General features: G+C 29.3%; 1 protein-coding gene across 1 annotated transcript; it reads right to left on the reverse strand.

The window, feature by feature from the left end:
- Positions 1-10,352: 10,352 nt before the first annotated feature.
- Positions 10,353-11,135, reverse strand: LOC130949209 (RING-H2 finger protein ATL63-like). Its single transcript, XM_057877996.1, has one exon. It carries the CDS (start codon positions 11,133-11,135, stop codon positions 10,353-10,355), a length of 783 nt encoding a protein of 260 aa, XP_057733979.1.
- Between the last annotated feature and the right edge of the window lie 6,724 nt (positions 11,136-17,859).

Consider the following 17,859-nt stretch of genomic DNA (forward strand, 5'->3'; position numbering starts at 1 on the left):
AGCAGTGTATCAAAATCCTCTACGGCAGGTGAAATCTGGGTTTGACATAACACACCATGAACATTATAAGGTGCAACTTTCAATCCATGGCCATGTATAATGTACAATATCATCTGTCTCTTCTCTCCATAGTCATGCATATGATTATAGCTAAAGCTTATCAATTTTAAATGTTTTCAGATCTATAATCTCTGTATAGAAGAAAGTTATGATCCGGCAAACTTTCATGGACGTGTCGAAGCATACCCTTTCGATGATAATAATGTACCGCCCCTTGAAATGATCAAAGATTTTTGTGAAAGTGTGCATTCATGGCTATCAAGTGATCCAAAAGATATTGCTGTCATTCATTGCCTGGTATGAGATCTCAGAACTTCACTTTGCAATGATGCCTCAACATCAAATAAATGTTGTTTAGCGTTATACTTATCCTATAGCTTCTTACATTTTAAAACTTAATGTAAAGTTCTTCTACTAAAATTTAAGCATGAAGTTGCACTCCTTTTAGTTATGTATGATGCAGTGAAATCAACCAATGAATGCACATGAGATTCTTTAATTTGATACATAGAAAGGAATTATTAAGAAGTTGAGAATACATACAACATAATTTTTTGTTGCAATTGTGTAGGCAGGGAAGGGTAGAACTGGTTTAATGGTGTGTTCATACCTAACTTATTCTGGCATGCCAGCAGATGAGGCTTTTCAATTGAATGCGGAGAGAAGGACAACAAATAATGAAGGATTATGTTATGTTAGGTATAATTTCATCAATTTAAAAATATAAATTTGTCTTCAACAACAGAGAAATTTGGATATTGACTCAAGAAAAAAAAATATTATAAGGAATGGACCGAAAAATCTGGACCTTTATGATTTTGATTTAGTTTTCTAGGAATATACCTTCTTAAGTTATTCTTTTACCCTTAACAAATAGGAATGGTAAAATTCTCTGTGATTTCAGGTATCAATACCAAGCCAACGCCATTATGTAAGGTACTTTAAAAGTGTACTTTCTACCCTAGGGGAAAAGTGGGCTTGCCTCAACGAACCATGTAGCAGAGAATTGAATATTGAAATAGTTTACCAACTCTCATAGCACTATAACCGTAGACAGTAGCGTTTGGAAGAGAGACAGAAATTAAGAGACATAGTTTACCAACTCTTATAGCACTACAACTGTAGACAGTAACATTTGGAAGAGAGACAGAGATTAAGAGACTGAGACTGAGAGATAGAGATTGAAATAAATTTTAATATTATGTTTGGTGTAAAATGGGAGATATAGATTGAAATAAGAATGAAGTTCTAATTTAATTTGCACAAAAGGTAAAATTAGAATTCATTAATTGAAATGGAGTATTTTAGGTATAAAATATTATTAAAATTTCAGTCTCTATCTCCAAAAATTTCAGTCTTATGTGTTCCCATTTTCTAGAGGTACTAATAAAATATTAAAATTTTGGGAACAGAGACTGAAATTTTAGTACCAATATCTGTGCTAACAAATAAGATACTGAATTCCAGTCTTCCAGTCTCCGTCCTAGTATCTCAAAACAAACGCTAATGCTTACATAACCATGTAAATTCATTCAACTAAGTACTTTGTTTCAGATCATTTGTTTTTTAATTAACAATTTTGAAATTTAGACTTGAAAATTACTTATACACTAATGTCATGGAAATAGAAGGAAAAAAGCCAAGAAAGATAAGAAAACAGAAAGTGTGGTAAAAGAATTTTCAATGCAGCAAAAGATTAGGGGTTTTTGACCTAATATCCACTTAATTAAATAAAAATTCTCTACCAATTATTCTTTTTTATAAGGCCAAATCCTCAATCTCCTTAGAATAACACTGGATTTAGGGCCCAAGTATATGATTTTCATTATTTGGTCATATTGCAATCAAACATTAAATTTCAAGGTGTTATTATACTCCTTTTCAACTATTTAAAAAAAATCAACTTTTACCGCTATGAGAAACCACATTAAATCTTTGACGTCCTATAAATACATATACCTAGGAGTGATTTTTTAGAGTTATGCTTCTCAGTTCTCACAACATTTCAAAAGACAGCTTTGACAGAAACAAAAACAAAACATACAAAAGTAAGAATTTTGGGTAATTTTATTTCACTGTATCTCCTAACACTATAAAAAAAATTTGATTACCATTAGATTTAGCGACAAATTTTTCGTCAGAATTAATTCGACGGTATAACCCCGCCGATAATTAATTATTATTGGATTTTGCGACGGATTCTTTATTAAATCCACCGGTAATTACTATTGAAAAAGTCCCGCCGGTAATCTTGGCGCTCTACTATTACCGTCGGATTTCGTCCCCAATAAATTCGACAATAAATCTATTTTTTATTTTTTAACACAATAGCTGGTCAAATTCTTTTTTTTTTATTATTTAAATTTGTTTCTTTGCACAATTAGTTGTCAAAATCTAAATAATAGAATATACAATGAAACCAAATATAGTAAATTAAATATCAAGTGTACAAATAAATTAAAAATAAAAAACAATAGAATATACAATGAAACAATCTACAATAAAACTCTAATAACTAAAGATCTTGATAGTCATCATTGTCGTCATCCCCCAGATCCTACTGAGCCAACGGACTATGCAGTGATGTCGGTGCTCCTGTAGCAGCGCTGCTGCCACTGGCCCGCATTTGATTTTGGCATACCGCCAATTGTTCTTCACTTGCTGAAGCTATTCCAGCTTCTACCTCCACTCCAACCTGAGGGAATCAATAACTAAGGCGCGTGTGAAGATCTTCCGATACTCAGAGTGCTGCAGCTGCGGAGTCTGTTGATGAAGGCTCCGGATGAGCTCTAACACCTGCTCTCTCAAATTGACATCGTCATTAGAATTGACATGCCGGTTGATAAAACAACGCTTTTTGTGAACAATATAAACAATAGGTTAAAAAATGAAAGTTAATTTTAATCTTAAAATTTAAAATTTAAAATTTAAATTAATTAGATTTTAGTAGACTTAAGATATAATTCATTATTCACAATTTTCGTTGTGGCTATCTAAAAGATGTGCTTTCTTGAATTTTCAACTACAAACTTTGATTTTATATATATTATTGTTATCTCTTAAAATACAAATATACTATTGGATTTTGGAAACAAAGATGCATGCAACTGTGTAGTTATTGATCTTTCACTAAGAACTTTAAATCTTTAATCTACATATACAAGAGCTACGCTTTTGTGTAGTTAGCAATTTTATTGGTTGGACAATGCAATTTGAAGCAAATTGTAAACTCTATTTTGTTAGAAATTTAAAAGCATTTTGTTTCTTAGGTATTATAGTTAGAAAGAAGACTTAATACAATGGTTGATGGTGTGAAAGTTTACTATTGTGGTGTTTGGTCTTACAAGCTGAAATCAAAGATGTTATTGATCCTTTGTTAAGATTTAAATATCTCCTGCACATATATTAGATACAAGTGTTCATATGTAAGATTTGATGCACTAATATTATTTTAATTAGTTATTATTAATTTTGGAATTACTATCTCATTATTTCTAAACTGATTTTGATAATATTTTATTATTTTTAATCAAATTTACTTAAATATTTCTTTGACCGTTAAAAATATGATGAATTTAGGTTTATGGGAATTGGTTCACAATGGCTAAAGTTGACAATGATAATAAATATTGGTTCACATTGATTAGATCTCAAATAGTAGTTAACATTGCCTAATAATTAAATACAATTTGTTTGTAAAATAGGCTAACCTAACTAACTTTACTCCAATTTTGGTTTAATTAGGTAGATAGATTTTATAGTTTTATCAAATTTGTAATTAAATTATTATATTTTTAATTAAATTTTTATATTATTTTTAATTTTATTATTAAGTTATTTTTAATATAAAAGATACTAAAGATAATTGAATATTTTTCTGTAAATTAAGGTAAATATTATAGATTTTATAGTTTTATCAAATTTGTAATTAATTATTATTTTTAATTAAATTTTTATATTATTTTTAATTTTATTATTAAGTTATTTTTAATATAAAAGATACTAAAGATAATTGAATATTTTTCTGTAAATTAAGGTAAAATATTAAATTGGTCCCTTACATTTAGGCGTAATCTTATTTTGGTTCTTAAGGTTTAAAGTGTCTTATTTGAATTCAAAAAAAATTATTTAGCTTTAATGTAGTCCCACCGTAAGGTCAAAATTAAATAATTAACAGAATGTCCTACATAACAGTAGTATAAGAATAAGGTCGATAATCTAGAGAACAAATACAAGCTCCAAAGGTACAAAATCAATCGTGGATGCATCAATACATTTATTTATCATTCTCCTTAGTTCTATAGAAAATATTTCATTTAAATTGTAAGAAAAAATGATAAATAAATGTATTGATGCATTCACAGTTGATTTTGTGTCTCTGAAACTTGTACTTTTTCTCCATATTATCGACTTTGTTCTTGTACTACGGTCATATAGGGCATTCTATTAATTATTTAACTTTGACCTCACGATGGGACTACATTGAAACTAAATAAAACTTTTTTAGATTCAAATAGGACACTTTAAATCTTAAAGACCAAAAATAGGATTACGCTCAAACGTAAGGTAGGGTGCACCGTGCACATGGTTCGGCCCGGCTCCGAACATTTTAGGAACTAATTTGGTGTGATTTCACCGGGTCTAAGACCAGATAAGGATCTCAAAAATTGATCTGGTCATTATTTCGGGTCGGGTCGGATCAAGACGAACTCGGTTTCTCCCGACCCATGTGCACCCTAAGGGAACTAAAAAATGTATATATATTTTAAATTAATTTTAATATTATGTTATATTAATTATAAGCTTATTGTTTTATTTTTAATCATATTTTTTGAATTAGAAAATAGATCAAAGAAGCATCGAATTGGAATTTATAGACAAATTCAAATATGGATATCAATTTTTCGGTAATTAACAAGTTTTTTCTTTATAAATAAGTGCATCATAAATAAGTTTCTTTATAAATTATTGTTAAAATTTTAAGAGATGTGTTAGGTAAACAATGACTATCTTGAACAACATGAACAACCACCAATCAAATAAAAACACATTACACTTCCAAATTACCCACCTAAATCTTAATATTAAAATAACCATCCTGATCTTGCCTGGTAAACAGGTCGGCTCTAACTTCTTGAGATTAGCCGAGCTTTGTGCCACCAGGTTGAACGCCTGTCCTTCGAGGTCCGGTTTTCCTGTGCTCGTCGTGTGTATGAGAATGCGAGTGATACCGAGGAGGTGGAGTGTACCTGCAAAAGACACTCCGACGCTCAAGTCAGCAAATGTTTAATAGGTATATAATAATTCTATGAATATAGAATGTAAGACATGAAATGAAAGTTATCATGTGTTATGTTGTGTTTATAATAATTCTATGAATAATTGAATATAGAATGTATTATTTATAATAATTCTATGAATATAGAATGTATTATTGAGATTAGATATAGAAGGTTCTTTTTATAGGCATAAAATTGATGTTATGATCGTTTGGTCATTAAGATAGAAATGATGGTCATTAAGTCGGTAATGAAGGTGTCAGTTACAAACAAAAGAATGAATGAATGATAGTTAACACCGAGTTATAACTCATAATGCATAATAAAGACTGAGTTATAAGGTGACGGATCACATCCATACACCTAGTGAAATGAACATCCGATATATCTATTGTTCACATTGTTTAGTATTTTCATTGTCTACCTATATTTTTTCAAACTTTAAAGACCCGGTTTTCACCCAGTATAATTTTGGCCCGAAAATATTTACGTTTAATCGGGTTTAGAGTCGAGTTAGGGTCTAAAAAATAGACCCGATGTATATTTAGGGTCGAATCTGAATCAGGACGAACCCAATTTCACCCAACTCATAAACATCCCTCACGTAAAAGACTAATTTAATACTTTATTTCTGTAAATTAAAAATATTTATAATTAAATTTTTAAATACATATTTTTTGATATATTTAAAAAAATTTTCTATTAATTTTAATATTTTTATATAAAAATTTTAATTATAAAATTAAAAATAATATAAAAATTCAATTAAAAAAATATATTATGTAAACCTAATTACACAAACACTCTACCAATGAATAGTTGTACCTAATATATTATTTGGATTATATACCGAAAATTAATGCACATCTACGTATAATATCGAATTAGCGCATAGTCGGTGCAATGCGCAAGTCCACTAATTCATTGTTAATGCCATGCTTCCAAACAGAAATGGGTGCACAATCCACTTGTCAAATATATGGTAATTTCGAACTTCAAATTATAGTATTAGTACTTAATTTTTGTCCACTAATAATATAACACGTTTTACACTGTCATCGAATTATTTTCGTGAGTCCTACTAAAGAGCCAATAACTTATTTATACAATGTATACAATGAGTTATATGAATTACAAAATGAATATCATCCATAATATTCAAAATAACCATCTGAATATTAGGGATAATAAACATCTCATGTCATAAAACTGATCGAACTCTTGACTTTTCGGATCTAATTAAAGTTCTAATACTATGTCATGATACCATTCATCCCAGAGACTTATGCTGATGAGAAAAAATAACACTAATGGTTATATCTTTAATATTTCTTAAACCTCCATTGTACACAGTGACAGACTCAGAAAATTTTTATAATGAAGACAAAAATACATTAAAATAAATTTTGTTAAATATTAATATATTTATAATTTGAAACTAAAATTATATATATATATATATATATATATATATTCACATAAAAAAACTAATAATTTTATTTATATTTATAATAATTATGTATAAGAGTTAAAATAAAGAATATGAATTAGAATTCAATTAAAACATTAATTTTTTCAATTAATATCAGTTAATTTTTTTAAAATTATATTATTTATCTTAAGATTTAAACTCTCAAGTTTCTAAAAAGTTGAAATTTTTTATAATTAAAAAAAATTAATGTTAGATTTCTTAAATTTTTTTATTATTTAATATATAAATAATATTTTTTTATCTCAACTAATTTAAAAAAAATAAAAATTTTATTTATATTTCAAAAATTAAGCATCAGTTTAGTAATTAATTAATTGACTATTTTTAAAAAAATATTATCATTATTTATTATTTTTTTATTTTTATACTAAATTAAATTTAATGCGATATATATAATTGCATATTAAATTTAACAAAATATTTTTTTAATATAATTCTAAAAAAAAATTGTAATTTAATATAGAAACAAAAATAATATAATAATAAGATCAAATATATTCATTTATATATAATTATTATAAATTTTTTATCATCTAATGGGGGCAAATGCCCCTTCTCTCTCTAACCTAGGTCCGTCCCTGATTGTACACATTATACAAATATTCCATTGACTCCCCATACTTTCTCTATTTTCGTTCATTAGATTATCACAATATCAATGCAAAATGTAATTAATTATTGTTACATAATTAGATACACAATTAAAATTGATCTAATCTAAGGTGTGTTAAAGCTCATTTTGATTTCTGAGATTGGCGAATTATACTGAGTTGGTCTCTAACATTTTAATTGCTACAATTTGGTCTTCCAGATTAAAAAAAGTGCATCAATGTAGTCCCTCCTCAACGCTGTTAGTGAGATAGCTCAAATCTTGCCATGTTAGACATATTAAAACGATATTGTACACATTTTGACGCTAAAAGAGCACTAAATGATGTCATTTCAGAGTTTGAACAATATTAAAAGAGAGGAATATAACGTTTTAATATTATTCAAACCCTCAAACGATATCATTTAGTGTCTTCTTTAACACCAAAACACATACCACGTCGTTTCAATATGTCTTACATGACAAGGTTTGAGCTACGCCACTAACAATGTTGAGTTTCGGCGACGAAAGATACATGAGAGACTATATTAATGCACTTTTTTAAATTTAGAGGACTAAATTGTAGCAATTAAAAAGTTAAAGACCAAATCAATGCAACTCGCCAATCTCAAGAAATAAAATGGGGTTAACTCAAACTAAGGCCTTTATTAAATAAATATTCTATATTGGATCAAAACAGCACTAACAAATTCTCACAAGAATCTACACCAATAGATTTATTTTATCATTTTTTGAGATGAATGTATCTATCTGAACTCTTATGAAAATTTATTGGTGTTATCTTATCCAATATAGAACATTTGTTTAATAGTAGCAAAAAATTCCAAATTTCAGTTTGAGATTTGCTATCTATACAAGTCTTTTTGGCATAGAAATCAATCCAAGTCCAATAAAAAGCAATTCTTAATTTAAAGAGCATGTAAATACGTGCTTCCTCAACTTTGAATAGCGCAAAATCAGAGACGGTTCTTCTTCAACATTTATATTCCACGTTCTTCCTCCTCTTCCTTCTCCTTTTTCTTCTTCTCCGTCTTCTTTGCATTCATTCTCATTTTTCTTTGCATTCCTTCTTCTTCTTCTTTTTCGCGTTTTCATCCTCATTGTGGTTCTTTTTATTGTTGTTATTGTTGCTGCATTTTTTTCCTCCTCCTCTTTCTATTGATTTTGTAATATTATATATTTTTTTGTTTAATTTTTTCTCCCAAGAAGAATTATAAGAAAACGAAATAAGAAGATGAGGAAGAAGAAGGAGTAAAAGATAAAGAAGAGGAAGAGGAAGAGTTTTGAATTATGCAGAACTTATCAGAATAAAAATACACTCAAATAACTTCTTGTTACATCCAAATATCTTCGTGTTACACCCAAATTTGCTGCAAATACAGAAAAATGTGTCCTCTAATGCTGTATTTTTTTCTTTTTCTTTTTTTTCTTATTTCTTTCTTTCTTTCTTTTAGTTAAATGAATGTAAGTTTATTCTCTTTCAAGTAATTTTGCAGCATTATGTGTTTTTTCTCCTTCTTTGTTTGATTTTTTATTTTTATTATTGTTAAGAAAGTAAAACAAGAAGAAACTTGAGAAGGTAAAACAAAAAAAAAAGATGAATAAAAAAAAAGAAAAAAAAGATAGTGATGATGATGATGATAAAAAAAAAGAAGCAGTAGAAGATCATATGCAGGAAGAAAAAAAGTTTTGAATTATGCAGAACTTATCAAAATAAAAATACACCTAAATTTATTGTAAATACAGAAAAAATGTTTTCTCTAATGCTGCATTTTTTCTTTTTTTTCTTATTTTTTTTTTAGTTAAATGAATGTAAGTTCATCCTCTTCCAAGTAATTTTGCAACATTATGTGTTTCTTCTTCTTTTTTGTTTGATTTTTTTGTTTTTATTCTTGTTAAGAGAGTAAAATAAGAAAAAATTTGAGAAGGTAAAACAAAAACAAAAATATGAATAAAAAAAGAAGAAGAAGAAGAAGATGGTGATGATAATAATAAAAAAAGAAGCAACAGAAGATGAAAAGAAGAAAGAGGAAGAGTTTTGAATTATACAGAACTTGTTCGAATAAAAATACACCCAAATATTAGTGTTGCAAGTGTGGGGAGTGTTGAAGTTAGTCCCACATCAAAGAAAGCAAGGAAGAGTGAGGAGTTTATAAGATGAGAGACCCATTAACTTACTACCTTAAGGTTTTGAGTTGGATGTGTGTCTTCTCATCTTATGTTCTCTCACTTGATTCCTCCCCAAAATTTTCCCGATGGTTGAGAGCTGTGGTATCAGAACCGATGGTTTAATCGGTCTGGTTTAAGGAGTATTCAAGATGAAGCATCGAAAGTCTTCCTGACAAAGGTGGAGGAGTTAGAGGGCTCGGTTTAATCGGTCTGGTTTAAGGAGTATTCAAGATGAAGCATCGAAAGTCTTCCTGACAAAGGTGGAGGAGTTAGAGGGGTTACATCCAAATTTATTACGAATACAAAAAAATGTTTTCTTTAATGCTATATTTTTTTCTGAATTAAACTACACCTCAACCACCTTATTGAATTCAAAACAATAAAATAAAGAGAAGAAATTCTAATGAAAAAAAGGAGGAAGAGGAGGAAGAGGAAAAAGTGGTGTTGACGACGACGATAACAAAAAACAAAAATAATAATGGCACGACTTGTATTAACAAATGCTTGTATGAGAATAATTCTTTCAGTTTTTAGTGCATCATAAATTCCTAAGATACCGTCTTAATTTTCTTGTAAACTTGTTTCTCTTTTTTGTGCATCAATTATTCTGTGTCTTAATCGAAAAAAGTATCATTGTTATTCAACGGGGATAAATGGGCGAATTCATGTAACTCCAATGTTATCTTGATATATTTTCAAAGAGAAAAGAATAATGATTAGAATTACATACGGGTTATCATAATTAGTGCCTTGCTGTGTGACTAGCTGTGGTAATAAGGGAGAATCTTGCACTACCGGAAAATGACCTTTTCATAGCAATTGGGCTCCTGAATACAGAATGCAATACATGTTTTCTCTTATAGCTGCAGGACTTACTGCTTCTTTGATCTCCACCAGATCTGTATCTGCTCTTTGATGACGAAGACGACGACGAGAATGAGTGGGGGTCCATAGAAACTGACTTCTTGATAGTTTTATTAATGGACTGATCATCATCATGACCCCCTACCTGAAGTTGATCATCTCTTATTATATCAATTATTCTGTGCAGACTGTTGTTATCAACATTACCGTTATTATGTATCCTTTCTTCTTCTTCTTCTTCGGTAGTAGTGTCAGTTCCTGCAGGGAGAGGGAGGTCCTCCACCACCGCGTATGGGGGAGCTACGGGGGCAGTGGCACGACGACAAAGAGGGCAGGTGGAGTGAGATTTGAGCCATGTCTGAATGCAAAGAGGATGAAAAGCATGGGTGCAGTTCGGCAAAGCCCTAACACTGTCTCCCTCTTCAAATTCATTCAAACAAACACAACAGCTATCGGCTCTGCTTTTGCCACTCTTGTACTTCCACACTGCCATCCACTTTAACGCATCCTCATCTAAGTCGCCGCCAATTCTGGTTGTGGTGCTTGTTGAGACGTAGTATTGATGCCACCAAGTTTCGCCTTCATCATCGTTGGGGTTCTCTCTGCGGCGGCTATAGTAGTAACTTGCAAGAATAAAAGCGGTGGCCAAGATCCCCGCCATGGCAATTATAAGAGGGGAAAAATTTGGCCTTGAATTAGGTGGTGCTGTTGACGGTGGAGGATACAATTTATGTTTGTGACACCACTCTAATGAACAATCTTTGCTGTTCATATATGAAATCCAACTTCTTGGATCTCCAAGAGAACCCATATCATCATATGGTGAATAATAGCACTTTTCAGGGGGTATATATACACACGGTGGAGTTTATGGTCAATATTATATTATTATGTTTCTACAACGCTTTATTTTTATTTAAACAAATGTTACTTAAATTTTTTTAATTATTATTAAAGTTGTATAGCTATAGTTTCGCTTAACTCGACCCGACGTTGGGAATAAGTTAAACGCTAACTACTTTGGTTTATCTCGACGAGGTGTAGTAAATAACTAAATATCCATTGTTACCACAATGATTTTCTTTATAGATGATCAAGTCTCATTCCATTATATAACTACTTTTAATACTTCAAATATTTTTCATCCAACTTACACATTAAACTCCTACTAATTTAAGCATGGAAATTTTTTGTAAGTAATTCTACCACCATTCAGGCGAAAACAAAAGAACACTCGCAAAGTCGTTTGGATCGCGACATCCAAGTCCATTCTCATTATTTTTTGTTTCAGATAACACCACAGAAAAATATAGGTGTTATTATACTAAATTGAAAGCAGATGATACTTTAAACCTACTTAGTTTGTGTTTTGCTTTTTAATAATTTTTGTTTTTAAATTTTATGAAAAAAAAATTGCAGCAAAATTTTTACATAATTTATACCAATGATAAATTTGCTAAATCAGCAGCTATTTTGATATTTTTAGTAGTGTACTTTTATCATTTTACGATTTTCTTTTTCTTCCATGAATTTTTTTTAACAACTTAGAAATAAATATAAAAAAATAAAAACACAAATCATACAGAACTAAACTTCATAGCTTTTTTATTTCTAATTTTTTTCCTTGGTTAATTTTCGTTGACGGAAGGACCAGTATTGATGTTGTTGGTTGGGGAATTTATTAATATAATTAGTAGACATAAGCCATTCATGAATTATGATGAACAAGTAGCTAAACTAGCTATATGCGCGTGAAAGTGCTCTTTAAATAAGTCACAGAAGAGAATAGTCAAAGGACGACGCTGGACTTTTGCTATATTCAATGAAGTATGGTGCTCCCATCCATTCTTATCTGTGCATCATAAACTTTTAATATTTTACATGCTTGTCTCTTTCTCCTCTCCACAACTTATATATATATTCGAGATAGATGCTATGATGGTTAAAAGGTAGTATCTATCTATTATTAAAAAGAGTTAAAAGTTATTATTTAATTTAAAAGATATAAAAATAAATAATTTTTAAAAAATTAAAATTTACTACAAAAAAATCAGTTAGATAAAATTTAGACAAAAACTTATAAAAACCGTAAAATTGACCATTTCAAATTTACAAGTTTACTCATCTATCATAGATGGTTTATATGTTGACATTATTTCGAGTTAAAATAAAAAATAAGGGAAAATGTTACCTAGAAAGGTCCAGTAAAGTTAGTAGATATTCAATATCAAAAACTAACTACATGAAGGAGCTCCAATCCTAGAGGAAGAGTGCTTAATTTAAAGCTGTGCAACTTGCTGGTCCATGACCTGATCAACAAGGTTAACGTACGATAAAACTACCGGGTAGACTTGGCTATATAAATTAAATAATGTCATTGTTTGTTTATCATATATTATGTTTATAATAAAATCAATATATATATATATATATATATATATATATATATATATATATATATATATATATATATATTAAATTTTCATCACATTATTACTTTTCTATCTTCTATTTATTCTCTTTAATAGTTTAATGTTTTATATTGATCTTCTTTTCATATATTATAGAAAAAACTACCAAAAAGACCTATGAAGTTTACGAACGCTGACAAAAATACCCATAAACTAAAAAAATTAACGTTGTACCCATGAAAGATGAGTTTCGTACGACAAAAGTATCCAAACCCTAATATTTTTGTTAATTTTTTAATAAAATTCCCAAACTATCCCACCCTTATCCCATTCTACCGTCACTCCCTCTCTTCTCACTTCTTCCTCTCTCCTCACTTATCCCTCTCTCAAAAACCCTCACAGAGTCTTCTCCCTCTCACTCTGAAGGTGACTACAATACTTTCATCGCGCACCTGTGACCCAACCTGAGGAGAATATCGTCGTGGCGTACCTGTTGCAGCCGAGGAGAACGTCATCGTGGCGCGCTTGACTCAGCAGAGGAGAATACCATCGTCGCTTGCCTAAGAAGAGAGAGGGATCGTGGTGCTCTTGCATGCAGGAAGAGGGTTCGGTAAAGAGAAATCAAAGAAGAAAATGAGGTGGCATTGTGGATGGAGGTTCTGTCATTGACGATGTTACAGCCTGCAAAGAAAAGGTATTTCTTTTTTTTTTTTTTGCTGAAGGCTGAGATTGATTTACAGAAGATCAAGTTGATGGCTACTTCTACTTCTGATTTTTGCTGAAATAAATTTCAAATTTGATGAATGGATTTGTTGATTTTTTATGGTTGATGGCTGTTTCTACTTCTAGTTTTGCTAAAGTGAATTGAAATTGAATGAATGGATTTGAAAATTTTTATATGTTGAGTATTTTTTGGTGTTTGATTGATTTGGTTTGGATATGGATTGTAAATTTATGAGTGAATCGGTTGAGGTCCGATCTTCCACCACCACCACCACTACCATTGATTTCAGTCTGGTTTGTTGTAGGAGTAGTTTCGGACTCCATGGCAAGGGTTGGTGCAGATTGGGTTATGAAAGGTTGAAAAAATGAGTTGAAGTTAAGTGTAGGGTAGTTTAGGAATTTTATTAAAAAATCAACAAAAAATTAGAATTTGGATACTTTTGTCATACAGAATACATCTTTCATTGGTACAACGTTAATTTTCTTAGTTTATAGGTACTTTTGTCAGCATTCGTAAACTTTATAGGTACTTTTGGTAGTTTTTCTTCTAGACTACATAGAATAAAATTTTTTACCATTTTTTCAACAAGAAGTGATATTTCAACTTTTTCTCTATTTTATTATCATTTTATAGTCTATCCATATATATTTAGCTACTTATCTATCTATCTATCAATAAGGTTATTTTAACAATTTTTTAACTGGCTTCTTACGATAAATATTATAAGGCACATATTAAAGTTTGATGAGTTTAAGAAGATGAAGAAGAGCTTTACAAGAAATAATAATGGAGCTAAAAGTATCCATACGAATAGAATTAAAAATATTCATCCTATACAAAAATAACAAGATTTTATATAAAAAGTTTAAACAATAAGAAAATGACATAGAACTAGAGCATAAAGTAATGGACGAGGTAGAAAACGTGATAGTAGAAATAAGAATGGATACAATGATAGAGTTGTAGAAAGGAACGCCACAAATATAGAAAACAACGTGGTGAGGGTGATGGAGGAGTGACAATGCGGTGAGATTGGAGAGTGATAAGGTGGTGGCTGTAGAGAGATTGGATGAAGTATAGACGATATATATATATATATATATATGGGGCATGTGAAATGACTAAAAATCATATATGAGAAATAAACTATTAAGGACAATTAAATAAATTTATGAATTTCGGGATTAGCAGGATGGGACGGAGATCCCCACTTAGGTCTTTGCGCCTGCCTTGGGAGAATTTTGCCCCTGTTCCCATCCTCACGAAGAAATCCCATAGTCGGATCTCTATTCGGGACAATCCTCATAAGGATCCCTGCGTCTCAGGGAATTCTGTGATCCCTAACTTCAAGCACCTTTACTATCCTCTTTGACCTCTTTCGTCTAGCCCCCTCCCTTTTTTTTGTTTTACCAAAGATAGGGAGACTCGAACACACAACCTTTAAGTAAGTATGGAGAGACTATGTCATTTGAGTTATAGCTTGTTAGCTTCGTCCAGCCCATTTACACACAACCGAAAATGTGTATTTTATAAGAACCGAAAAATAAAAAATGTATATTTTGATTTCTTATTAAAAACACGTGTTTTTAGACGAAAAAAATGTGTCTAATTAATCATATAATTCTTTTTTTTATAATAACATACTTATATATTATGAAATTTATTAAATGTTAAATTATTATTGAAAAAGATATATAATTAAAATTAACATCTTAAAAATATTTTATAAAAACACATGTATTTAAATGATACTGAAAAAATAGAATTAAAATTAGTGTATCTAAAGATATTGAAAATTTTGAATTTTTAACAAAAATGAGAAAAAAACTTGTTAAGGGACTAGTTTGGTATACGATATTTAATTTCAGGGACTAAAATGAGTTATTTAATGCAAAATCAGAGACTAATTTAGTATATATACATTGATGACATAACAGATGACACAAGAGTAAATTCTATTGCGACATGTGGCACAAACTGACGCGTGGTTAAATAGCATTGTGACACGTAATACAACCATTCACGTTAGCATGCCAAGTGTAACTGGTCATCACATCATCATACTATTACATACGGCTAAATAATAAAATGACACGTGTCACTAACAATCTATGTCATCAAGCCATATTATTATGTTGTTAACAGAAAATGAGTCAAAGATTAATATAGTATACTTTTATTAATTTCATGAATATTATTAATGCAATTAAAATTTTAAAAATAATTTTAATGCACAATACCAATCTCAGAAATTATTTTAAAGTTTAACTCAGTATAAAACACATATATTTCATGAATATATATGATACCAGTGAGAGACACATATATTTAATGTTCATAAATAAAATTTAATTATACTGACAAAAAATAATTTGATAAGTCTTTTTAAAAAATTGTAAAAGATTCAATTATTTTAGTAATTAATTATTTTATTAAAAAATATATAAATTATACAAATATATAACAACTAATTTTTGTATTCATATTTTTGGACTTCAAAATAAAGGGGGACGGGGCTTCAACCTATGAGTCTAGTCATCTTGTGGTCTACAAATATGCATAGTTATAAAAACTGAACCGGTAATCAAACCAATCAATTTATTGGTTTATTGGTTTATTGGTTCAATCGATAAATTACTGGTTGAATCGATAAAACCGGTCTCATATAAATAAAAAATATAAAATAATCAAAAACTTAAAATTAAAATTTGAAATACATATCTACATTAACATTTTATGAAAAATCAAGTCTCAAATTCTAAAAATAACTAATAGAAAAATGTAGAATTTATCAGTACTACTACAATAGTATCTTAATTTGACACAATAAGAGTAACAATTCATTCATAAAGCTTGTCATCTAACTATATTATCAGTATATTTTAACACTAGCATCAAAACAAATAATTTTAATCACAATACTAGCATTTAAATAGATCAAGCAAATTAATAAATTTTTAGTAAACTTTATACTTATATTAATAATGACACATAATTAAAATATAATTAATAAAAAAAATTAAAAATTAAAAATTAAAAATTAAATTAAATTAGTTATTTATAATATTATATAATTGAATGTATACTATATAATTATTATTTGACATAAGTAAGAGCAAGGAACATGGTAGTTCAGTGGCTAGGGAAAGAGGTTACATTTCCAAGGTTTTAGGTTCGAACCCTTGCTTTAGCATTTTGGACAATTTTCACAACACACCGGTTCGATTAGACCGGTTTGTACCGGTTCTCACTGGTTTCGATTGGTTTTACACCGATTTTTTTCTTTAAACGGTCTAAAAAATAAACTGAATCGGTTTAAGATTTGATTTACCGGTTTTTCGATCGAACCGGCCAGTCCGGTTCGATTTTTACAACTATGCAAATATGCACTTCATTGTCGATCATTATTTTGTTTATCTTCCCCTCTTTACTGCATGCAACTTCAAGAATAATATCCCAAATCAATTTCTGTGAAATTTATAGTTAGACAATTTAATTTTCAATAAATTTTGATTACCAAACTAGTTTTTAACTTTGATTTTGTTAATGAAACATATCTTTACGATCAATTTTGATAAAAAAAATTAGATAAATTAGTTTCTGTTGTTATTTAATAAAAATATAATAATTTTTAACAATTTTAAAATTGTCAAATCAATTACTCTATATAAATGAACAATTTGATGTAAGGATTAATTTGTCTAACAAAATAAAAAAAATTAAAGACTAATTTAATAATTAAAATTTATTATAAAATAAAGTGTCTCACTAAAAATCTTTTATGGATCGATTTAAAATATTACTCTTTTTAATATATAAATGGCCCACCTGTTTAAGCATCTGCCAAACTAGTCCGTTTGACACCTTCAGTGGAAGAGAGAGAACCTCCAGATTTTAAGTATACTGGATGTATTATACAAGATAAAAAAAATCGAAGAAGAAGTAAAACATAAAATTCAAGGAAATTGGTTAAAGTTGGCAAAGTACGCTAAGTTTATATGGGACAAACAAATACTTTTAAAACTTAAGAATAAAATTTTATTACACTGTCATTAAACCAATTATATTATGTGGAGTGAAATGTTGGAGGGCAAAAAATAGACATAAAGAAAAGCTTAGTATGATAGAGATGATGATGCTTAGGCGAACAAAAAGTCAAATACGTATGGACAAAGTAAAAGACGAGAATATAAGAAAAAGTTAGAATAGCGTCTACGTAAAAATGATAGAATTTCGTCTTAAGTAGTTTG

This window comes from Arachis stenosperma, chromosome 9, assembly GCF_014773155.1.
Source record: "Arachis stenosperma cultivar V10309 chromosome 9, arast.V10309.gnm1.PFL2, whole genome shotgun sequence".
NCBI lineage: Eukaryota > Viridiplantae > Streptophyta > Magnoliopsida > Fabales > Fabaceae > Arachis > Arachis stenosperma.